The sequence below is a fragment of the Macrobrachium nipponense genome, chromosome 3 (assembly GCF_015104395.2).
Source record: "Macrobrachium nipponense isolate FS-2020 chromosome 3, ASM1510439v2, whole genome shotgun sequence".
In the NCBI taxonomy this organism is placed as follows: domain Eukaryota; kingdom Metazoa; phylum Arthropoda; class Malacostraca; order Decapoda; family Palaemonidae; genus Macrobrachium; species Macrobrachium nipponense.
In genome coordinates, this window is record NC_087202.1 from 91,644,006 (window position 1) to 91,670,533 (window position 26,528).

General features: G+C 40.0%; 1 protein-coding gene across 1 annotated transcript in view; it reads left to right on the top strand.

Annotated features, from left to right (window-relative positions):
* Positions 1-26,528, top strand: part of LOC135222446 (short/branched chain specific acyl-CoA dehydrogenase, mitochondrial-like) — a 223,558-nt gene that overhangs the window by 183,199 nt on the left and 13,831 nt on the right. Inside the window, exons 6-8 of the mRNA XM_064260532.1 lie at positions 11,636-11,761; positions 18,230-18,412; positions 18,859-18,994. Coding sequence (XP_064116602.1) covers positions 11,636-11,761; positions 18,230-18,412; positions 18,859-18,994 — 445 coding nt within the window. The remainder of the gene's footprint in view (positions 1-11,635; positions 11,762-18,229; positions 18,413-18,858; positions 18,995-26,528) is intronic.

Here is a 26,528-nt window from a genome sequence, read left to right on the forward strand (position 1 = left end):
GAGCATTTCGATGTCGTGATATGCATCCAAGTCATCGACCAAGCTTGGCAGGATGTTTCGAGGCGAACCTTGAATTCCTCATGGAGGAAACTGGCCTGATGCCATGTCCGCCCGAGACTTCGAGGGATTCAACATGGGCGAAACTGGTGCTGCAGATTCAGAAACAGTTGATGATCCTGAAACTGTTTCGCAACCAGTTCTTGACTAGATCGTTGCACCCGGCAAGTCCATGGGGCTGGTCATCGACGGGGACGACATCAATGACCTTCTCGAGGAGCACCAAGAGGATCTTAGGACGGATTACCTGAAGGAGTTGGAGGCCATGCAACATAACGTCATTCAAGAGGAGTTCTCTAGCAGCGGCGAGGAGGAGGACGAGGACTCTATGACAATGGCAGAAATTAAGGATGCTCTAGCTGCTTTTCATAAGGTGCAATCATTCGTAGAAAAGAGACACCCCGAAAAGGCTTTCACAGGTCTTTTGCTTGCACAGTTCGATGACGTTTGCCTGAGTTGTTTCAGGAACATAGTTAAAAGTAGGCAGAAGCAATCTTCCTTGGATAGTTATTTTTTAAAGAGGCCTTTAGTAGGAGTAGTAAGCAAAAAGGAAGAACCAAGTGATACTACTAAAATCTAAAAAACAGAAAGTTGAAAGTGGTGAAGAAGTTGAAATAAAAAAAAAACTTAAAGTATAAAAAAGTAAAAAAAATTAAAAATCAAAAAAATAAAAAAAAAAATTTAATTTTAGTTTTTTGTAAAGTTAAGTGTTACAGTTTTGTTAATGTGTTTCGTAAAGTTTAGTTTATGTATGTTTTCCTTACATTTTTTTATGTGTTTCGTAAAGTTAAGTGTACGTGCGTATCTGCCGTTTGTCCTCCTCTGTCGCCACTTTCGGAGATTGTCCTCCTCTGTCGCCACTTTCGGAGATAGCCTCACTTGAAAGGTAAGCTTCCACATTTTACTACATACGTACATATGTACGTACAGTATTTCTTGTATACTATGCACACTAATACACTTTATTTACAGGTATATTAGCAGTACGTATTAAGTTAGATATTGAATGGTCCAAATTGTTGTAGTATTTCATTGTTTATAGGTCAATTTAGCTTTATTATGAAATGTACTGGGGTGTTTTTGGAGGGCTTGGAACGGATTAGCCATTTTACATGTAAAATGTGGTCCAAGATACGAAAAGCTCATGATACGAAGACCGCCTTGGAACGGATTAATTTCGTATTTCAAGGTATCACTGTACTATAAGTAGGCGTGTGGTCATGCCAGTCCTCATCCACCTCTGGGACATTGCCCACATGACCTTGGACATATTTTCCTTGGGCTCTGTGGTGGCTGCCTAACAAGTTGTGAAGCTCACCCAGCTTCCTTAAGGGGACACAGCATTTCATATAAGGTGTTCAGTAAGAGAGAGTTTGTCAGTGACTGGTCTCCCTTTTCTTGTTTACCTTTCTTTCTTGTAGGGCAGAGGGGCAGAAAATGAGCTGTCAAGGCACTGGATGGGCGAGATTTACAGGTAAAGTACATGATTTGAATATCCTGTCCTTCATCTTGTTTGTAGATTGATAGGATGTTTGTCGTCCCCCCTCTCTCTAGACAAGAGGCAAGCAGGACATTGAAATAAACCTATTGGTTTTAATAGCACCTTTTATTGTCTTTTGACACATATTGGTTCCTTCAAGTATTTATCAAAGTTATTGAAAGCAAACTCATTACTTCACGACCAGAAATCTATGTTGCAACATCTCACTTGTGCAATAAGCTAGAGGTGCAGGATTCCTTCCTCGGCTCTTTCAGATCAGGAAAGTGTTCCCTGGTGGGTAGAAACAACCATTTGGTTTAGAGATTTGCCCAGACTCCCCCAACCAATCGGTAAGTCTCCTATGTAAAGGATGAAGGTTTGTATTTGTATAGGAACAAACAGCACATTTTTAAACATACAAACCTGAAGTTCATTACATTCAAGCCCCACCTCAGCTACCCCTCATTCAGTTATCTTGGCTGAAAGGCAAAGTGAAGTGCAGTACCTTGGGTGGGTAAGGGCTTTCCTCCACTTGTCGGCATTTAACAACCTTGTCTGAAAGTTAAACAGCTCTTCCAAGCTATATCACATGTAAAGAACTCCAGGTTTATATGTTAGAAAAAAATACAAATTATGTACTTTAAAAATTTGCTTTTTGTATATGTAACTTACCAAGTATGTAGTTTCTAATGAGTACAGCAGCTAGAATTTGAAATCTGTGGTAGCAATTTTTTTTGTTTTGGTATAGGAATAATCCCTGCCCACTATTGGGGGGGAGAGAGGAACAACTAGGCAAAGGCTTTTCAATTTGTTTCCGCTGGTTGATGACTGTGGTTGTTGATCCTCAGCTATTGATTTGGAATTTATTGTTGTTTACCGGTTGAATGTGCAAATTGGTGAAGTATTGCTTTTTGTTGGTAGCTTTTTGCTTCAGATAGGTTTTTTGATGAAAGACCAAGTTTTCCTCACCAATTGTACTGGATTTTCTAGATTTTGAGTTAGATTTTTCCCGACTTTGACGAGGTCTGACGATTTGCATAATCAACTCACTATTACAGGAGAGGCTGCAATACAAGATTGACTTCCTTAAAGTATGACACGCAGACAATTTGCACTTCATGCAAGGTTCAGGTTTGTTCACCATTGTTAATATGTGAGGAATGTATTGACTTGGACACAAAACAATTTACATTAAGTTAGAAAGGGACAGAAAGAGAAAGGCTAATCTTAGACATGACAAGACTACTGCTAGTCAGAATAGTAGTATTGATTTACCTGTTTCTGTACCTGTTATGCCTCCTATTCCTTCACCAGTCTTAACACACTAACTATTACTGAGCTCCTCGTTGACACCCTTAATGCTATTACCAAATTGGGGTCGAAATTAGAGTCCAAATTTGACCATAAGTTTGAGCTTATTTTAGAATCTATGGCTCAATTAGGGTCTTTCAAAGCCCTAATGGAAAAGTAAGTAATCAAGGTGTAAACTGTGCAAGTGAAGTGTTAGTGGAGGAGCTGGCTGCCTATCCTTCTAATTCTCCTAGGCAAAGGTCCTGGCACACTCCTGAACCTGAAAGAACCCCAAGGAAGGTCAGTGGGGTCTGCACACAGATAGTCAGCCCCTCAGACACACCTCTTGTAGTTTCCCAGGACATCTCAGACAACCATTAGGAAGGCGTCTTTAGGGCAGTGTCTAAGTTTTTGTCTAGCTCGAAGGAATCCAGCCCAGAGAATAAGTGCCAGTGGCGGTTTAAAGAGAAGCCTAAGCTGTTGAAGAGGCCAGTTTTGGACGCACCCAGTACCCCTTGAGTGCCTCCCAAGAAGTCTATAGAGATATTTCTTCAACACAAGATCAACAGTCTTGCAGACTCTGGGACTCTCCAGAACATTCTCATCAGTGTGTGGGGATGAGAAATGGCACTTCAAAGAAGCCAAGAGAGCTTCTTCCGATAGACGTAAGAGTGTTAGCACATCTGGTACAGTGGCTTCTGAGCGCCCATTGGTGCCCATGATTGCAAGACCTCTCGAGCACCCAGTAACTCCAGGACTAATTGTTTCTGCATTGCACTTGAACACTTCAAAGCTTCAGAGCACCCAGCAGCTCCCATTTGTTCGTCTTCTCAGGAGCTTCCAGTAGCACCCAAGCGCCCGGTGGCGCCTGCTCCCCTGGATGTTATAGAGCTACCTGTGACACTCGATTCTACTGCTTTGGCACTTATGCCTTCTAAGTGCCAACAGTCTTTGCCGTTGACTGCGGATCCTTCATTGGCTCCCATTAAGAGCAATTGGAAGACACTTGAGTTTTTGAAGAAGTTGTCAACTGCACCTCGCCCAACTTAGAATGTACATTTATCACCTGTTTCCTTAGTAGAGGAAGAAGCAGTTTAAGAAGCAGAGGAGGACTCATCCTCAAAAGCGTAAGGGTCGCTTCTTTATGTACCCGTATCTTCCCCACCTTTTTTGCTCCAGCAGCTCCTGCAATGTCAGTGTCTACTTTCATGATAAGTAGCCAGGCTGGATCAGCGCAAGCTTCTTCCTAGGATGGTACTTTCTATTTCTGCTAAGAAGGTTCTTAGAAAAGCAGAAAAGTGGCTTTCAAGAGAGAACAAGGGAAGTCTCATTTTGCCTCTCTACCAGCAAGACTGTTTCAGATAAGGTATTTTTTGTTATCCCACAGGAGAAGCTCCCTCACTGGTTGTGGCTGCCTTCAGCCAAGGGGACTTCTTGCCGCTTATTGAGCCTCCTCGGAGATCGGCCTTTTCTGCAGCAAAAGTTACAATTTTGTCTGTGGAAATAGACTATTTATTATGTAACCTGTTTAAGGTCTTTGAGGTAACCAGCTTTATGGACTAGGCAGTAGGCTCTTGCTAGGAAAAGTCAGGACTTCTCAGCTTCCTCTAGACTACTTAGCTGAGATTTTTAGGATTCCCTCTTGTTTAAACAAGGGAATCAGAGACAGTGCTCATGAGTTAGCCTCCCATTTTGCTTTGGGAGTACTGGAGAAGAGAGAGTTATAGGTTTCTTATTTGGCTAAGGGAGTTACTTCAACCAAGAGGTCAGCTCTTATTTTCTCTCCCTTAGTGAAAGATTTTTTTGTTTTCTGCAGGCCACTGTTAACAGCATTTGCCTCATGCCAGCACAAGAAATTTACTCAAGATATCTTGTTGCAAACTTCCAAGAGACCTAGGGAACCTCTAGCCTTTTCTACATGATCAGAAACAGCTGTTCAAGGGCAACCCTTTCATGGTGGGAGAGCGAGACACCCTGCCAGGACAAGACCCACAGTATGTTTAGCAAGTGGGACAGTTGAGAAGACAGCCTCCAAGCCTGCAGCCAAGAAATGATCAACACATCCTCTGTGCTCCAGTAGGAGCAAGACTCCACCTTTTCCGGGAAAGGTGGAAGGAAAAAGGTGCAGAACAATGGATTGTTCAAGCCCTCAAAGAGGGCTATACCCTTCAGGGAAAAATCTCCCTTAGTCAAAAAACCCATTGCCTTGACTGCCTATTCCAAAGACTCGGAGAAGTTTTCAGCTCTCCCAGGGGAAGTTTCTGCACTTATTGCCAAGAAAGGTGGTGGAACTAGAGTAGCAGAAAATGAGTCGTCAGAAGAGTTCTGCAATCATACGTAGTACCCATAGGCGTTGGGAGGATAGAGACCGGTCTTGGATGTGAGTGTGAATGTCTTCATTCAGAAGACAAAATTCAGAATGGAAACCACTCATTCCATTCTTGTGTCCATTTGCCAAGGGGACTGGATGGTATCCGTGGATATGCAGGATGCATATTTCCACATCCCCAGATATCCTTGATCAAGATTTGTGTTTCAGGACCGAGTCTTCCAGTTTTGAGCACTGCTTCGGACTGTCGACTGCCCCTGAGGTTTTCATGCATTCTAACTCCTCTGGCAGGCTGGCTTTATCTAACAAGGATCAACTTCAAAAGACAATGCATGGAGGACCTTCACAAGACTCTTCAACTAGCCCAAGATATGGGTCTTCTCATAAACTTGAGGAAGTCCCAGCTGGTTCATTTGAGACAATAGTATATTTGGGGATGATGCTGAACTCGCAAGGTTTTTGGCCTTTTCCATCCCCCAAGAGAGTGGAATCCTGGCTCAAGACAGTAGACAAGTTCCTGTTTCTTCATTCATGTACAGTGAACAAATGGATGAGTCTGCTTGGAACTCTAGCTTACATGGAGCAGTTCGTATCGCTTGGTAGACTGTCCATGAGGGTTCTTCAGTTTTACCTCAAGGCCAGCTGGAACAGAAGTATCCAGACTCTTTCATTATTCCAATAAAACCAGAGATCAAACAACACCTGCTTTGGTGAGGGTCAGAAAGCAGATTGCTGGAAGGAAAGTTGCTGTTAGTTTGCAATCCAGATCTCAGCTTTTACTCAGATGCGTCAGATGTAGGTTGGGAAGCTCTCCTGGAGACCAGGGAGGTCTTGGGAGTGGTCGCAAGAACAGATGAGAGATCACGTAAATGTCAAAGAACAAGGACTGATTCATTTAGGGCTTCAAGCCTTTGCTATAGAAAACTGTTGCAGTGCATTTGGATAATACAACAGCACTTTCGTACATCACCAAACAAGGAGGGACGCATTCCTTGGTCCAACAAGGATATGCACACCTTCCCTCTGTTCAGGCTGATAAGAGACATCCTGAACAAATTCAAGTCTCACCAGAACACATTGATGACACAATAGCTCCCTTCTGGCTGCTATGAGCGAGGTTCTCGGACCTTCTAGAGCTCCTAATCAACTTTCCAAGACTCCTTCCTCAAGAACCAATCTTCTCAGACAGTTGCACTTCAGGTGGTATAGTTGAGGATTGTCAAATCTAGCTCTGACCACTTACAGACTGTCAAGAGGTTGCTAGAGCTAAAGGATTTTCAAAGGGAGTTCCAGACTATAGTGAGATGCAGACATCTATCAGCACAAGTGGTCAGTCTTCCAAATTGGTGCAGAAGCAATAACATCTTCGCTACTAAAATATCTGTAGTGGAAATAGCAGAGTTCTTGCTGTTTCTGAAAACTTCTAGTGGATTGTCCACACACACACACTATTAAGGGTATCGGCGGCCTGTAATTTTGGCGATATTGGCTCAAATTCGTGAAAATGAGTTATCGTCATATTTCCATACATCTGGTTCCCGGCCGTTGCCACACGAAAGATAATATCGATACGAAGCTTTTTAAATGGTTTAAAGGCCACATCCAAGTAGAGAATTAAAGGTCTGGTTAGGGATGGTTTTACTATTTCATTTTGCATTCATTCTTTAAGTATTTGAGTTTCTTTTCATTGCATTTTGTTTTGTATGCCGTACAATATGTTTTCTGGATAGAGATGGCAACTCTTCCCATGACTTAATAACGCGAGCCACTTATCTCGAGATAATAACGCGAGCCACTTATCTCGAGAGAGTATTCTTGTATTTGTTTTATGCAATCGTCCATTTGTTATTTTCAATCAATTGCAACACTTCCTCAGACTTTGGGCCATCAATTGTGTATTATATATACTACTAACATGCCAAAAACGAAGTTTAGTAAACGAAGGGAAGCAAGCTCTCGCAATATCAAAACTTACCTTGAAATTAAAAGTATAGACAGCTAATGTAGCTTCTCACATGTCGCCACCAACCACGTGTGCTGAAGAGATGCCAAATACTTCCTATTACGAAGCTCCGAGGGAAATCTATTATTCCCTTGCACAAATATATCAAGATGATGATGATGATGGCACCGACGACTTTGTTTTGAAGTTATCTGATGATGAGGAGGGGGAGGGGGAAGAGAATGAGCATTTTCAAGATGTAATTGCTGTCCCTGATGTAGCAGGTGATGTCGGTGTTTTATCAGGAGCCAACGTAAGGAGTTTTTTATTGAGAAGTTATATGACTGAAAAAGATCTTCTGAGTGTAAGCAATGATGGAGAAATAGTTTCACTACCCTTGAGAGCTCTAAAAGATGCTTTTAGTTCGACGTATTGTGGGCAGTGTGACAGCAATATAACACTTGAAATTGATAAAAACAGTTTTGATATTGACTTGAAACTAAAATTTAAGTGTTTGGTGCCATCTGTTTTTCAATATACCAAAGTGCAAGCTAATGAAAGTGTGAAAACAGAACATGTCATTGAAACAACAGCTTCATTATATATCAAAACATGATAAATGGGAGAGGCTTGGCAGCCTTTAAATATTGAACGGATTACTGACCAGACCTTCAAGAAACCCATGAAAGAAGTTGATAAAGCAATATTTGAGTGTTATGAAAGCATTGGGGTCAAACCAGATGAACATGGTAATTTACCTATCGAGGTAATATATGACGGCACCTGAATGAAAAGGAGACATCAACCCCCTATTGGCATAGGAGTTGTTACCGAGGCTTACACTGGGTTTGTTCTTGATGGGGAAGTTTTCAGTAAGATATGTAATTCCTGCACTACTTTGAATAATAAACTGAAAAAAATTAACTAACAAAAGAACAATATGATGCAGCTTATGAAAAAAATATATAGTTTGGAAAATGCAAAAAGAATTTTGACCAAGCTTCTGGAAATATGGAAGCTGCTGCTGCTCTCACATTGTGGCAAAGATCACTAGACAGGAAATTCATATACGTATAAAGTATTTGTCGGTGATGGGGATTCAACAGCATATAAAGGTTGAGCAGTTTGAATGAGGGCATTGGTCCTTATGGCACTCCATATCCAGTGCTCAAGGAAGAATGCATAAACCACGTTCAGAAGAGGATTGTCTTTCGTCTTATGGCCTTTAGAAAAAAATATGTTTCGAAATATGTAACAACAACAAACAAAGTTATGTTTAGGAGTGAGCTTGGAGGACTCAATAAATTGAGTGACAGCACGGTGATAAAGATTGGAAAATATTTTGGCATTGCAGTAAGAGACGGAGCTAAAGACCCCACTGACCCTATAGATGCCATTAAAAAAATTATAATGGCAATCTTTTTACATCTGACTAGTGATGATAAAAATCATGATCATTCTCAGTGTCCCATTGGCAAAGATAGCTGGTGTTTTTATAATCGTGATTTGGTAATGAATGTATCTCCCAGAAGTCACAAGAAGATGAAAGTAAAACTCCAGCTTACAGAGGAACTAAAGATCCCAGTTCGCCAAATATTTGAAGAGCTTTCCTCTGATGATTTACTGCAAAGATGTGCAAAAGGTCGTACATGCTCAAAACCTAAATGAATCATTCAACAGTAAAATATGGGCAAAGTTTCCAAAGGTGAGACTTCATGGGAAGGATACTGCGACCTGTGCTTTTCATGTTGCTGCAACGGAACATAATATCGGCTATGCAGCAAGTTCATTGCTGCCTATTATGAGAAAAACGACAGGAGAAAGCCTGAAAGGCCTTCAGATGAAAGAGAAGACCAGGAAACGAATGTCTGCTATGCATTCAAGAAAGCAAACGAAGCAAAGAACATCAAAAGGAGGATATGAAGAAGGGGCTCATTAACCTTCAAAAAACTTGGCAGCACAAGAGTAGAGTGGCGTTCTACGATAACCCCCAAAAATAATATAAACTATTTTCTTTAAGTGATAAATATTTTTTTTTTAGAGGGAATAATATATCTTATTAAAGAGAAGGAAACAGGCACCATGTAGGCTTTTCCAAGAAACTATATGCTTCTAAAAGCAAAATAAATGGTTAGCAAACTTTAACTGCGTTTTTCTCAAAACATATATTTTCTACATTCAAATTCTAAAAACTCCCTTATTTATGAATGAATTTTAATAATCTAAAAAGCAATTTGAATAAAGATAGTGAGAGAACACATCGTCAAATTTATTTTTCTTTTTTCTCAAAAAATTTTTTTTTTACCAATATCTAATATTTTTATGGTATTTTTATTGAATTTTTAAAAATATTTTTTTAAATAGCACACATCACATATTAGATCTCTGAGTTTGCCGTTTATTTGATAGGTATTAAACTTTCTGATATTACTTTTTTCTTTGAATTGAATGATAAATAAGGAAGGAGATATACTTTAAAAAACAAATAAAAAATGCTATGTTTAAAAGAAAAATATTTGTTAAAAAAAGTTTTCATCTAATTCACCTGAAATTTTGTGTGCATCTTCAGTCAAACTAGAGGCAACATCTGTGGAAGTTTGAACACCGTCACTCAAAATTAACCCCCGACACCCTTAAGGGCCACAGGTCAATGCTTATTTAAACATATGTATAGGCGTGGATCTCACTAGTAGGCAAGATATTTCTGATTTCTTGAAGTCTTGATATGTGCAAGCTAAAGAAGTCTGAGTTAGTGTCATGGAACCTTGTTGTGGTTCTGAAATCCCTTTCAGGACCTACTTTTGAGCTACTTAGTTCAGTGTCTTTCAAGAATTTAACCAAGAAAAGACTATTCTTGGTTACATTGGCAGCTGTCAAGAGAATCAGTGAGATTCAAGTGATTGATAAAAGAGTAGCCTTCACACAAGGTGACACAATATGCTCTTACACTTTAGGTTTTCTAGTGAAGAACAAATCTCCAGCAAAACCCTGGTCTCTTTCTTTCAGTATAAAAAAACCTGAGCAATACCTTAGGTACGAACGACAAAGAAAGTACTTGTCTAGTAAGAGCTCTTAAGTTTGACCACCACAGAACTGAGAAGATGCAAGGAACCTCCAGTAGTTTGTGGTATTTAGTCAAAGACCCATCTCAGCCTTTAATGAAAAATGCTCTCTCCTTTATTAAAGAAATTTAAAAAGAGAGGCACACTCAAATTGGAGAACTTCTTCCTATTTTTAAGGTTAGTGCATGACATTAGAACTGTGGCTACATCTTTAGCCTATAAGCACAACCTCTCTCAATCTTCCTTTATTCAATCATCTGACTGGCAGTGCAAATCAGAGTTTGCTTTGTTTTATTTAATAAAGTGGGAATGACATTTACTGCAGTCACTAAATGTCATTACCACTTCCTTTGGCAGTGGCAGGTATGGTATTGGGGCCAGATGCGTAGGAAGTACATATACTTTCCTTCTGATCTCACCTTATTGGAGGTTGTCAAGTTACAGGGGAGTCTGGGAGTACTGTGTACCTAGGTACCCTCCAGTCATAGTTTTTAAATGGTGGTGGGTGTTGGTGTATTTTAAATAATTTTGATGTAGGTATTGATTTTTTTTATCTGGTTGTATTTTGTGGTAGTACTGTGCCCAGGGTAGGGGCAAAATTTTTATTTTTTATTAGCGATCGGTGCACTCCTTCGCTTAAAGCTCCCATTCTAATAGTAGGTGATCCTTGGCTATACTGCCCCGCCTCTACAAAGTAAGATGAGTGCCAACCAGAGCCAGTAACTTCCTGCAGCAGTTGTCTTACAGCTAAGGAACAACAAGCATTTTTACCAATGCTGGCAAATTTTCTATGCTCAAATTTATTACATTCTCTAATATTTTGGGATAGAATATGTCATTGCAATGTGGGAATAAGCTATGTAATTACTTGGTAAGTTACATATACAAAAATAAAATATTTATAACATATAATGAAATAACTTTTTATAGTATATACTTACCAAGTAATTACAGATTCGGAGCCCACCCGCCTCCTCTTGCAAGAACACAGGCACATACAAATTGACAAGCCTTTGTCTAGTTATTCCTCTCTCCCCCGTTAGTGGGCGGGGCTAGTTCCTACACAAAAACTAAAGAATCATCACCATTGATTTCAAATTTTAGCTGCCTTACTAGTTAGAAACTAAAGCTGTTAATTACATGGCAAGTACATACAAAAAGTGATTTTATTATAAAAATGTCATGTTTTTTTTTATTATATAAACATCAGAGGTTTTCAGAGTTAAATTTCCCCGTCTTCATTTTCTGAGTTGAATTCTCTTTAATGCTATATCATAATTTGTTTTCCTGTGATTCAGATATTTTTTAAAAATACTGCTTAAACCTGCAATAAGGTAATAAAGACAAGAGTTTTCTTATGACTGGCATAGTTTTTTAGGGAGTATGATTTGTACCTGAAAAGGATTCCTCTAGAGTGTATTGCAAGTCTCTCTTGCCAGTTCCCAAGAGTAATGTTTATTGTTTTCTTTAAACAGGGATATAAAGGTATCACATGCTTTATAGTGGATGCTGGTACCCCAGGATTAACTGTGGGTAAAAAGGAGGATAAGCTTGGTCTACGAGCATCAAACACGTGTGCTGTTCATTTCGATAATGTTATTGTGAGCATATATTTGTTCTTATCCCATTTTTAGCTTTAAAATGATAATGTAATATACTTTTTGTTCATGTTTTAATTTTATGTTTTGTTCTTCCTCAGTTTGTTATAGATTAGTACTTCCCATCAAAATATTGTAAGTTTAATGATAACTAAATTTAGTACTGTTTATTAAGAGTTGGCATTGACCTTTATGGTATTAGATTTAATATAAAAATAAAAATTTAAATTTGTACTGTTAGGGACATCTAAAAGTTACCAGCAGTAGTTTACTATATAGCATTTGATCATATTTTCATTTTGTATGATGCAATTAACTTGAATACGTTCATATGGATTACATACTACCCTTACTAGTGCCAATATATTTAGTTAAGTGTGACTGACAAGTTGTATGTAGTTTTAATGTGTCAAAAGAGAGAGATTAGCTAACCTGTCTTTCCATGGAGTAGAGAGCTTTTTCACTTTGTGTCTGTGCACACTGTTCATTCCATCCAAAAATTATGTGTAGACCCTTAAATATAATAAGTCACAGTAAAATTACTCATTCTGTATGTGTGGATCTAGATCTTCACCTGGGTTAATTATTTCATCGTCATTATTGCCATTTTTATGTCAGACTTCATGTACAGGGTTAGGGATTAAATAAGTTCCAAACACTTTTGCCTTTCCCAATACTTTTGCCTTCATACTGTTTGCCAGAATCCACCCCTTTGTTCTAGTTTTCATAAGTACCTATCATTCTTGAATTTTAAATCATACTGGCCTTCATCCAGCTGGTAGCTGCAAATCTTTCCCACTTATTAATTTTATTGAACTATATACAACATGTGCAATTTAAATCCTTTTCTGTGTTGTAGAGTAACTGTTCTTTGCAAGTGTTTTTTTCTTTGAAGGACTTGAAAATATATCAACAGATTGACATACGTTGGCAGGGGCATAACTCACGGGGGGGACAGGTCCCCGTCAAATTTTGAGTTAGGGGGACACAGTTTACCTGCCCTTGTAGGCCTTACAGTGCCCCTAAAAAGAGCTTAAATTCCCCCCAAATATTTTTCTGGGGGTTAGGGCTCACAGTGCCCTCCCCACACCCCCCATTGCTCCCCTGCCCACCCCCAGCTTTTTGGAACCAGTTACACTCCTGTACATTGGATAATAGTACAGTAATGGTTTTGATTAAAAATTAAAATGATCTTTTGGCTTGGGTGGTAGATTATAATGTTAGTTCTCATGTAAGTAACTTACCAAGTAATTACATAACTATAAGTTTCACTGATATGTCAGCTTCAGTTCAAAATTTTGTGGGTAACACTTCAAACCATTGTGTAGGTGACCAGTCCCATCCACTAGCAGGAGAATAGAAACAACTGTAAGCAGAAAGCTCAGTTTGTTCCTGCTGTCATCAAGTGAATGGATGGTGGCAGTAGCTTGTTCATTATTTTGCAGTTATTTAACTGGATTTCAGTGGTGTCCATTCCCACTGGAATGCATATTTAGTAACCTTCAATGGAATCTCAGTATGAGCTCTTCATAGTTTTGTTATTACTACTCCTGTAAACATCATCGATGTAAACAATTTTTGGTCTAAGGAAATGGCAAAAGATACAAGAATTACTTTTTAGGACAAAACTATATCGGTGGCTCATAAGAGGCCTATGAATGACAAACATTCATGAATTACTTGTAAGGCAATTGTTTAACGATGTCTACACCTACACCCAACAAAAAAATTTGATATAAAAGCTTGGCCAAATGTAAGCTACAAGATTTACTTTCCAGGGCAAAACTGCATTGGCAACTTGCAGGTAGCCTACGCAAAAAACGGCACAAGTTGTCTAGCTTTTGGCCTAATTTACTGCACTTTTCAAAGATGATACCCCATCAGAAACTTTGTTAAATTCTCCATGCTTTTAAGTGTAAAATCAGTCTGGTGATTTTGTGTATGCGATTTATATTTTTGAAAATATGTACAAAGGCATTATGTAATTCACAGTGCTTGTCATTATATAAGACCTTCATGATCAACTAGTAAAACATATCAGAGGCATAACAGAGTTGTTGTCCTGTGAAAATTATCATCTTAACCTTGGAGAAAAGTATTGGTACAATCTGTATGTACTATGTTGCATAATTACAGCACATACAGTTAATGTACTTTCAAAAGATGTTCCAATTCGCACTTTTTAAAGATGGTACCCCTCCAGAGTTTTACCTCACATGACGTATATATTTCTCGCTCTCTCTCTTTCTCATAGCTAGCCCTCACACTAGTACATGATTTTAAATTGATTAAATTTTACCTTCACCCTCTACAAACATTATGTATGTACATACATGTTTTCTTTATTTCATTGAACTCTGTACCTACCTTCGTTATAACAGATGTATGAAGTTTACCTAGTGACCAAAAAAAACTTTTTTTTACTCTAGGTAAAAAGAAAATGGCATTCCATAAATTTTGGGTAACATTAGTATACGTACGAAAATGGATATATTTAGTGTTCAAACTCTAGGAGTAAGCATTTATTAGTATTTTTAGAGACTGCCAAACTTAATTGAAACTTTCCCTTATGGGAGGGGGTCTGGGACCTAACCTCATGTAAGTTCAGGGTATTACTGGACCAAATGTAGGATATGAAAGTCACTGATAATAATGTACAGATTCTGAGAAAAGTTTAGTACTGTATTGACTTACTATCAGGCTAACTCGGGAATGTGGGCTAAATGTGTTAAATAAAGTACACTATTTTGAAGAAAATTGTACACTATGAAGTTATAAAATGATGAAGTTAAAATATATGAGTAATAAAATTATATAAAGCATTGTCAGAACTTAGCCAAGTAGTAGGCGATATTGGATACTACAGTAGTACCTTGAGATACGAAATTAATCCGTTCCGAGGCGGCCTTCGTATAATGAGTTTTTCGTATCTTGGAACACATTTTACATGTAAAATGGCTAATCCGTTCCAAGCCCTCCAAAAACACCCCATTAAATCTCATAATAAAGCTAAATTGACCTATAAACAATGAAATACTACAACAATTTGGACCATTCAATACCTAAATTAAGAATAAAAATCCAAACCTGTAAATAAAGTGTATAATTAGTGTACAAGAAATATTATTACTGTAACGTAAAATGTCGAAGCTTACCTTTCGAGTGAGGCTATCTCCGAAAGTGGCGGCAGAGGAGGAGGAGGAGGACAAACGGCAGATAACGTACGTACGTACGTACACTTAACTTTACGAAAACATAAAAAATTTAAGGAAAACTATAAAAATAAAATTTACGAAAAACATTAACAAAACTGTAACACTTAACTTACAAAAATCTAAAAATTACGTAAATTTTTTTTTTCTTTTTTTTTATTTTTAACTTTTTTACTTTTACGTAGGTTTTTTTTTTTTTTTTTTTTTTTTTTTTACAGAATTTCAACTTCATCACCACTTTCAATGTTCTGTTTTTCATGACTTGGTTCTTCCTTTTTGTTTTCAACTTTCTGTTTTTTATCACCTGGTTCTTCCTTTTTGCTTACTCCTGCTAATGCTGAAGGCCTCTTTAAAAAATAACTATTCAAGGAAGATTGCTTCTGCCTGCTTTTGACAATGTTCCTGAAACGACTCAGGCAAACGTCATCGAACTGCTCAAGCATACGACCTGTGTGAGCCTTTTCGGGGTGTCTTTTTTCTATGAACGATTGCACTTTATGAAAAGCGGCTAAGACCTCCTTAATTTCTGCCGTTGTCATAGGCTCCTCCTCTTCATTGCCGCTGCTGGAGAACTCCTCTTGAACAACGTTATGTTGCATGGGCCTCCAACTCCTTCAGGTCATCCGTCGTAAGCTCCTCTTGGTGCTCCTCGAGAAGGTCTTTGATGTCGTCCTCGTCGACGACCAGCCCCATGGACTTGTCGAGTGCAAAGACGTCTCGTCAGATCTGGTTGGGAAACAGTTTCGGGATCGTCAACTGTTTCGGACTCAGCAGCACCAGCTTCGCCCACGTCGAATCCCTCGAAGTCTCGGTCGGATACGGCATCAGGCCAGAGTTTCCTCCACGAGGAATTCAAGGTTCGCCTCGAAACCTCCTGCCAAGCTTGGTCGATGAGTCGGATGCATATGACGATGTCAAAATGCTCCTTCCAAAATTCACGCAAGGTGAGGTTTGTGGTATCGGTGATGTCGAAACATCTTTTGAAAAGATGTTTCGTGTACAGCTTCTTAAAGTTTGCTATCACTTGCTGGTCCATGGGCTGGAGGAGAGGGGTGTGTTGGGCGGAAGAAAAAGAATCTTAACGAAGGAATACTCCGCTAGGATATCTTCCTCGAGGCCAGGAGGGTGGGGAGGGGCATTGTCCAACACCAGCAGACATTTCAGGGGGAGGCGCTTCTCTTGCAAAAAATTCTTTACAGTCGGGCCGAAACACGATTTCCCACCTCGGTGAACAAAAGCCTTGTTACCCAGGCCTTTTTGCATTAGCCCTCCACATCACTGGAAGCTTCTCCTTTAACACTTTGTGGCCTTGAAGGCTCGAGGAGTCTCGGAGTGATACGCCAGTAGGGGCTTCAAATTGCAATCCCCACTGGCGTTCGAACAAAGTGCGAGCGTAAGCCTGTCTTTCATAGGCTTATGCCCAGGTAGCCTCTCTCCTCCGTGATGTACGTCCGACGAGGCATTTTTTTCCAAAAAAGGCCAGTCTCATCACAGTTGAAAACCTGCTGAGAACTGTAGCCTTCCTTGGTCATCATCTCGTCGAAAGTCTTCTTAAATGCTTCGGCCGCTTTCGTGTCCAAGCTGGCAGCCTCCCCATGACGCACCACCGAATGGATGCCAGTCCGTTTACGGAATTTCTCGAACCAGCCATGCGAAGCCTTGAACTCTGGGGTTTGCGTTGAAGTCCCTTCCCCTCCGTCGTCTTCCGCCTGCGCAATCAAATCGCCGAAAATAGCACTGGCCTTGTGAGCAATTGCCGTCTCCGTTACTGTATCGCCAGCGATTTCTTTGTCTTTTATCCAGACGAGGAGCAGCCGTTCCATCTCGTCGTGCACATGGCTCCTCTTGCTGGACAAAATAGTGATGCCCTTCGATGGTGTAGTTGCTTTGATGGCATCCTTCTGTTTAAGGATGGTGCCTATTGTCGACGGATTACGGCCGTATTCCTTTGCGATCACACTCAATCACATACCAGCTTCGTACTTCTTTATGATCTCCATCTTTGTCTCCAGAGACAGCATGCGCTTCTTTCCGTGAATTTCAACTTTCTTGGGACCCATGACTATGTTAATTTACGTAAAGTTACACAAATACGTAATAATACAGTCTTCGCACAACACGATAATATGTACTGCAACAAAATCACTAACGAATTTACGTTACTAAACGAAATCGTTGGAGCAAACGAATGCCGAATGCGTACGGTAAAGTTTCGGGTGCGAAGTGGCCGAGCTAACGCACGCCAACATGTAGTACGTATGTATAGAAGATGCATGATGGGAGGGGTGCTGTCCAATTAGAGAGAAGGATCTCATGGCTTGGCTAGCATCAGGAACCAATGGGAGAGCAGGAGGATGGTGGCGAGTCTACGATAACTAAGATGGCGGTGTGCGGCGCGAGTTTCAAAATTGTTATGGGGCGAATCTCGGACTTTCAGAAACCTTTCGTATCTTGAAAACTTTTCGTATGTAGAGCAGTAAAATTTTTCGTCTTTGCTTTCGTAACTTGGATTTTTCGTAAGTTGAGCCTTTCGTATTTTGAGGTACTACTGTAGTTCTGTGTATAGTATATGACTGAAAATTAATGCCATTAGTTGAAATAAAGGGAATTACATGCTTAACGACGAATTCGTTTAATGACGTGGTTGCTGGAGTGGAACCCCGTCTTAAACGAGGTGTACCTGTAAGGTTTTATTCATACATCAAGCAGTTATTTGATTCAAGCCCTCCCCCCTTTCCCCTTCCCACAGGTGGAGTTTGCGGCCAAAATCTAATTGAGAGGTGTGATGTTGTCATACCTGTTTACCAGAAGTGGTTGGTACCTGGTTACCTACACTACTGATGGCGGCACAACCGTGAAAATTTTGAAGTTTGGTCTGCCATGCGTAGGAATCGTACAGTTGAATAATTGCTTATTATGTATGAATAAAACCTTATTTTATTATAAAATATTTTTATAATAAAATAAATTTTTTTATATAGTACTTACCAAGCACATATTAATTACAGAATTGGAGGTCACCCTCCTCCCTGGTGATGGACATAAGGCATGAACAATCTGAGCTTTCTCCTTACAGTCATTCTTATTTTCCTGCTATTAAGTGGGACTGGTCACCTACACAATGGTTTGAAGCGTTACCCGCAAAATTTTCAATTCAAACTGCCATATAAGTGGAACTTACAGCTATGTAATTACATACTTGGTAAGTATATACAAAAATTTATTTTATAGTAAAAATGTAATTTTCGTGTCTTTATAGGTTCCAGAAAAGAATATTCTTGGTGAATTTGGACAGGCATACAAATATGCAATTAGTATGTTAAATGAAGGTCGAATTGGAATTGGTGCTCAGATGGTTGGGCTCTCGCAAGGCTGCCTTAATGCCACTGTGCCCTACCTTTTACAGAGAAAGCAGTTTGGTCAGAGGATCTTCAATTTTCAGGTAATTCATCATATCATCTCATGAGTTTGATAAGCTTGGTTGAAAATTCAGGAAAAAATAAACCAATCATTTTAAAAGGAGAATCGATAGGAAAATTAGATTAAGGAAAGCCTTGTTCCGTATTGAATTTGTGAGACTACCACCAAACAAGGGGTAACTATTTTTTTTATGTCCAAATACATTGAAATTCATCTTGCTTTCAGTCTCATAATTATTTGGGGAAGTATTTGGAGTTTAATCAGTAGCACTTAGAGAGAGAGTGGGATTTCCTATATCATGGATATTCTGCACCCTTATAACTGGGAGTGACTGGGGAAGGTGAATGTTGCTTTATTACAGGATCTTGTAGTACTTTTGAAATATTCCTGTATGATTACAAGATGACTTAGTAAAACTCATGTTTAAGCATTAAATGCCTGTTTTAATATGAAAAGAATTTTCCACAGGCCATGCAACATGCAGTATCATATCTAGCAACTGAAATAGAATGTGCAAGGCTTCTAGTGTACAATGCTGCCCGTCTGAAGGAAGCTGGCCTGCCATTTATCAAACAGGCAGCGATGGCCAAGCTCTATAGTTCAGGTTGGTTTTTATATCTTAGCTTTAAAGTCCGTTTAGGAATGCCATCTTTAATTTTAATTCAAATAATGATGTGTAATTCTGTAAGTTTAATGAAAAATTGTCTCTCAGATCTTCTCAAACTACATCCATCCACCTTCTCTTTGGTCTTCCTCTTGCTCTCCCACCAGGCACCTCTATCTTCATCACGCCTCCCTACACATGTCTCTTCCCTTCTCATCACATGGCCATACCACTGCAGCCTTCTTTGATAGTTCTTTGACTTTAGTAGTCCTCGTATTCTTACTGGCCATGGTTGTGCTCCATACATCAAAGCTTATTCATTACTGTCTTATAAACTCTTCCTTTCACCTTTATCTGTTCCTACACAAATACAAACCCTGGGTCTTTACACTTAGGATTAATTTTCAGTGAGCTGGAAATCCAACTGTTTACCTAGTCAGAGTTCGCTCAAATCTCTGCAGTTTACTTTTGGCTGCAGCCCCGATGAGACGTGCATTCTTTCTCTGCCCTGCCGTTCAACTTTCTGTGTTTGGATATTTTTATTTATACCATGTGTATATTGATATATTATAACATTTGATCATGTTTTTCCATGTCTATAATAATATATTCACTTATATCATTTTAATTTATTTTGTCTTGAACACATCTTATTTTAGACTACACATTTCTTGGAATGTTTTAATCTTTCAGATGTTTTGCAGATGGGGAAGATAACACAAAATGGGGTTTTTGTGTTTCCAGGTGAGGGTTTTGTATTCAAGTCTTACAAAGATTCTTCTAGCTTAAATAGCAAGTTTTTACCCCTCTCCCTCAACATGGAAGCTCATGTCACAAGGTCGTTGACAGTGCGTTGGTCCTGACCTGCTCTCCAGGACCAGTGGGAGTTCAATTCTACTATCTTTGTCTTATTTCCTCCCCTGTCTCTGGGTGGGCGGGTTGTAAGTTGATGACTCACTCCCTTCCCCTCTCTGCTTTGTCATTCTTGGTCTCCTGAGCAGTGGAAGTCTTTTACCGTGAGGAAACATCAGAGGAGGGAGAAGGCACCATTGTGGAAGGGGTTACTCCTTTGATGGCCACTCCTCAGTCTCCTTCAGGTTCGTTCTATGCATTCTTCCTCCTCCATTTGCTTCTTCTTGGAAGTGTTATCCCTTTCCCATTCTTTCATAGCTCAACCATGTTGTGAACAACTTTGGAAATTTTTTAATATGATCAGTAGATATTTCCTTTATATATATATCCATGCTCTCTCAGGGTGGGGAGGTTTCTTCCTCCCCTATGAGGGAAGAGGAAACATCCATTTTCTATTTCAGGTTCAATGATTGCAGCGCCTACCTGTCGCAGCTTTGGAGCCTATGGTTCGAAGGCTCAGAAGTTTCAGGTGTACGCTCTCTCTTTGGCTGTTCCAGTGTTACCACTTCAGTTTGTGATGTAGCTTGAACAGCATGAGTCAACACCTGCAATGTTTACCTCACAGCTTTGGAGCCTCTTTGGTGGTTTAGCTTCACCCCCTGCCCCGTCAGCAGCGTATCCCTATCAGAGGTTTAGAACCCCTCCCTGATAGAGTCAACAACTGCAGCGATTACCTCTCACAACTTTGGAGCTTCTTTGATGGTCTAGCTTCACCCCTTGCTCTTTTGGCAGAGTATCCCTAACAGAGCTTTCGAACCTCTTTAATGAGTGCAATGACTGCAGTGTATTACTCTCATTCTGTGGTGGTGGCTTTTTCAATTGCTTCATCAACAGTGTATCTCTCATAGAGCTCTGGAGCCCCTTCCGCTATGGTGTATTCTGGTGCTTCGTCTTCTGATGCTCTCATGAAACAGTTTTTTGACAGAGTCGACACCATTTTTCGAGAGCTTCGGCTGTATTCTGAAGAAGAAGCATCATCGGTTTCTGTCTTTGCCATCATCCAACCATGCCCATTGCTCCGTCTCGCTGATTAAAGGGTGTCACATCCAGCCGCTTCTCATCCATTGCTCTTTCACACCAAGCAAAGATCAGTGATTGGGAAATCTACAACAGTGTCGTCTTCTCCTGATCCCCCTGCTCGTGTTCGTAGGAAGGATGACAAGGCTCCTGTTAGACTCAGGGGTAGTGAAGGGTTCAGAAGTTCAGCCATTTACTTCTTGGTCCCTCATTCCTATGATGGTATGGGAAAGATGCTACACAACTGCAGACAAGTTTCCAACTTAGGCCCATGTCATCTCATCACTCGCACGTCATTGACCCTAGCCTTAACTAAATCCAGTCTAACCTGATCTATTCTGTATCTCAGTAACCTAGGTCTTCATGACTCTCCAAGCCTCAGGATCTGAAATTAGGCTTTACATAATGTTGTTAAGGAATGGTACTATGGTAGTTCCTTAGTCAAAAAGAAGTTGGGGCTGGTGTTCTGTCATCTCCTCTATTGACAATACTCATTCCATTGACAGTGTGGGTCCACAGGTTTCCAGTCTTTTGGGGTACTTGAAGTGATTAAGCATGCCTTCTTATCAGTTTCTATTGTAATACTGTGCATGTAGGAGCACACAACTTGAGGACTAAGCTCCTTCTTGGCATTCAAGAAGAACTTAACTGTTCATAGGATTCTGAATGCTGGTTCTTGGCTTTGCCAAAACCTCTTTCAGTGCCTTCTACCTGAGGAACATTGCCCACAGGTCATTAGACATTTTTTTTTTGTGTGGGGGGGGGCCCCTGTCCAGTGGTGGCTGCTCAACAAGTTGTGTAGCTCATCCTGTGTCTAGCAGGACAGTTTGTATCTTGCCCAAGATGATGGTATCAAAATGAGAATGATGGAGACGGCTTGTCTCTTATCTTTTCCATTTTTCCCTTTTTTCTCTTCCTATCCTTCAGGCGGGAAGAAGATGGATCCGTCAAACACTGGAACTGGTCGGATACAGGTGAATGAAGTAGCCTTACAGTTAGAATATTTTATATTCTGCACAAATATTCCTTTCAGTAGCAAACCGTTCCTCTGTCTAGTAAGGGGAGAGATGAACGATAGCAAACATATATATATATAGCTGTGAACAACACCTCCAAGCTTGTTATCCGAACAGATATAGCTGTGAATAACACCTCCAAACCAAGTTCTGACAACTTGTTCTTGATTCTTACTCAGTCAAGAAATGGTGTCTTGGAGTTCCATGTTCTTACATTCCTTCTGTGAGGGGTGGAACATGTATGCTGTAGCTACTGCTAGTGCTGCAATTACCAGTTAATCCACAACATGAGGAGAGATATTGTGTGGCTCTTAAGACAGTTTCAGGAGCCTCAGTGTCTGAGTAGGCACTCCTTTATAGTGACAATACCAAGGTAGTACCATGATTACACTACCCCTCTCCAGAGAAGTTTCTTTCTTCAGAACATTGACCAGGGAAGCAAGCTCCTACACTTCCTTTCTTGGAACTTAACAGTTCTTTTAATCTTTCAGAACTTAAACACAGTTCTTGTGAGTCTTTCAGAATATAAACACAGTTCTTGTTAGTCTTCATAAGTCTTAAGTATGATAGCAACATCACTGTAGTGCCATGATCGCCAAAATTATCTAGTGTCCTTTCATCTACTCTATGGCAGTGTCAGTACACGAGCAGACAGAAGTATAGTGTGTGCCCCCCCCATTCGCGTTCTCCGGATTCTCAGACTCACGCACTTGCAGATTTCTCTCTGGAACATATCCCCCCATTATTCGTGGGAAGTTCACCTATTTGCAGTATTTTTTATGAGAAATATCCACAAAGTTTTGTTTCTTGTTATCAGTTTCATCATAAAATGCCTTTTTGTGGTAAAACTATTAGAAAACCAGATAACGTTTCTTGTGAGTTTTTCTTAAGTTTTAACTAACAAAATAGGCCATTTTAAGCATTTTTATAGGGGTTCCAACTATTCGGGGGTGGGGGGGATCTGGTACACATCCCCCACGAATATGGGGGACCACTGACATTCAGTATAGTTGCCAACCAGACATCACAAGCACGATTCTAGAGGTCAGGAGATTGGACAGTTGATCTTAGCATCTGGACTTCCAGAATTTGATCTTCCTCCAAAGAAGCTTGATCCAAGTCCTTCTTTTTTTGAGTTCCTGAAGTTGACTCTGTTCTGATCTGTCTACTCATTCTACGTGTTTTGAAGGTCATCAGTGAGATGATCATTCTCCTGTGGTCCTGTGGCACCAATGACAGTGTGACACCTATGTTTCCTCAATAAAACTAGTCTTTCAACCCAGTACCAATGACTTGTTCGTTAGCTTTGAGTTGCCCTAGAAATAATATCCAAATGGTAATTTCTCTGACTTGGGAGGTGATCAAACGAGCATACCATCCAGGCAAGATCTCTCAAGGCCAGGGTTGTTAGTCTGTCCATCGCATTCAGGAAGAACCTGTTGGTCAAGTACTAGGATCTATATAATTGTTCAGATCAAATTCATCTCCTTTTACCTTTGGACATTGCCCATAGGTCCGTGGATTCCTTTTCCTTGGATTCTGTGGTGGATGCTCAACAAGTCATGTAGTTCAACCAGCTCATGAGGGACAGGTTGGATCTCGCCTAAGGTGTGCGGCTGCAATGAGATGTGTGTGGGACTGGCCTCCTACCTTTCTCCTATCTTCCTTCCTCTTGGAGTGGACAGAGGAACAGTGAATGAGCCGTCACATGATAGGCTGGCGTGCATGCACGTGATCAAGATGACTGAGTATCCTATCTATAATCCAGTTCTATTAATAAATGAAAATTCTTCCTTTTCTCTAGCAAGGAGAGAGAGGGACTAACTTTGAGCAAGCCTGTTGGTTATTCTTTGCTTTATAGTCTTCGACACTGTAGGTTCATCCAATCCTTTTTGAATCAGGGATATTACTTTCCCTTCATTTGAAATGCCTAGAAGTCTGATGGTTGAGCATCTCTTGTTCAATAGATCAGAGAGGTCTCCTTCCTTTGCTCTTTCATGACTAGGAAGAGAGTACCCAGGTGAGCTGAACTACCAGTCAGTTCAGAGATTTACTTAGAATCCTCTCTCTAAAGGTTAGTAGTCTCCCATATGTCAAGAGCAAGGGTTTGTATATGTGTAGGAACAAATGATAACTTTTTCAAGTACGTACAGGTAGTCCCTGGTTATCAGTGGGGGTTCCGTTCTCGGTCAGGTGCTGATAAGCAAAACACCGCCATTAACCGAAACTTGGCCATTTATGCCACTTATGGCACCGAGTTTCTGTCAATGGTGCCTCTGTTAGGTATGTTATGGCACCATAACTCTATTATCAGCACCTTATGGCGCCGATGACCAAAACGCGGCCCGTTATGGCACCATAAATCACAGATTTTATGGCACTAGACAAGCCCCATAAAACCTGATTGCCATTAACCGAGTCCACCAATAACCGGGGACTGCCTGCAATTTGTGTTTTTCCTGACAGACAAACTCAAGGTCTTTACGTGAAGGGCCCATCTTATGCCACCCCTCATTTTCTTACCTGGTCCAACTAGCTGGGCGGTACATCCGCCCCTACCTTCAGTTACTGTTACCATAACCACTTTGTAAAAAGTTTAATGGGCAGATTTCCAGCTTGCTGAAAGTTAATCCCTCATGTAGAGACCTCAGGTTCGCATGTTAGGAAAAATACAAATTAATAAAAAATTTGTCGTGTAAATTCCGTGGTCACAATTGATACCTGACATCTTACCTCAATTTTTCCTTTCAGCCTCCACTCTGTGTTAATTCTACATCCAAATTTCCATCATCAGCTACTGTTGAACCAAGATACCTAAAAATTTTCTTCTCAGTTCAACCTTGTCCCTTTCATACTAATCTCAGAGTTTTGATCTTCATTAAAACTCAAGTATTCAGTCTTCTTTCTACTGATCTTTAATCCTCTGTCTTCCAGCACCTTCCTCCATTACTTTAGTTTTCATTCCACTACCTCCCTGTTGGTGCTACATAACTCAATGTCATCAGCAAACAACATTCACCATGAGGATTGATCTCTTATTCCTTGAGGTAGCACATCCATTAACAGGTCAAAAAGATATAGACTTAAAGCAGTTCCCTGATGTAAATCAACTCTTACTGCTATCCATTCAGTTAAACCAACACTGCTTCTAACCTGTGCTTCTGCTCCTTCATACACATCTTGAACCAACCTCACATACTTCTCCGGTGTTGTCTTTACTCGCATACAACTCTAAACCTCTTGGCATGGGACTCTTATCATATGCCTTTTCCAGATGTATGAATACTATGTGCAGTCATTTCTGCGGCATCTGTTGTTCTTTTTCCTGGCATGAAACCAAACTGTTCTTCACCTATAGATGTTTCTTCTCTAATTCTTTGATCCATATTCTTACCCAGATTTTCTTAGTATGAGACATTATCTTTATTCCTCTGTAGTTTGCACAATCTTGGATGTCACCCTCTTTTTATAGATAGTCACAAGAAAGCTTTCTCTCCATTCTTATGGCTTCTTTTCCTGACTGTATATTTTCTTTACTAGGTCCCATAGTATGTCTGTTCCTCCTTCTTTCAGGCTTCTACACTTCCGCAGGAATTCCATCTGGTCTTATTGCTTTACCATTTTTCATCTTTTTTAGTGCCTCCTTTACTTCCTTCCTGCTAATAGTTTGTGTTATACCAAGGTCTGGAATCCGTCTTCAAAGAATTTTATAGGATTTTGTTCATTTAACTAGTGTTTATGATATTCTTTCCACCTTTACTTATCTTATCTATGTTGCATAAAACCACTCCATTTCTATCCTTAACCTGTTTCATATGGGCATAGTCTTTGGTGTTCTTGTCCCTCAACTCTGCAGTTCTTGAATTTTGCAGTTCTATGAATTTTTCTCTCCCCCTCAGGTGTTTCCAGTTATTCATACATGTCATCTAATGCTCTTTTGCCTTTTCTTGTGCAACTTCCTTCTTTACTGGTTTCTTATGTCTTTGGTACCTCTCCTTTTCCTCTTGCCCATACTTTTCCCAGATTTATTTATTTATTTATTTATTTATTTATTTATTTTATTTTTTATTATTATTTTTTTTTTTTTTGGCTTTCACCACCTGTTTCATTTCATGATTCCACGACCAGGTTTCCTTATTGTACAGAAGTTTCTGTCCAGATATCTTTCCCAACACCTCTCCACCCACACTCTTTATTACCATACTGTTGTGATTCTGCTATTCTTGCCCTACCTCTAGCAATCTAACTTTCACCATACTGTTGTGATTCCACTATTCTTGCCCTCCCTCTAGCAGTCTAACTTCCTCAAATACTCTCTTTAAATTTCTGCCACACTTCCTCCTCTTGCATCAGCTTCCACCACTTGATTATTGATGGGACACATGCAGGGCCTACCTATTAATGTGTTCCTTATTTTCAAGTCCATTACCACCACCTTGTGGTGTGCTGCCACACATTCTCCATTTAAAACTTTACAATTTCTCACCACTGTCAGATGTGATCTTCAGCACATGAGGAAGTCAATGACTTTCTCTTGCTCCACTCTTGTATGTAATGTACAGTGATACCCCGAACTTATGCAAGGTTAG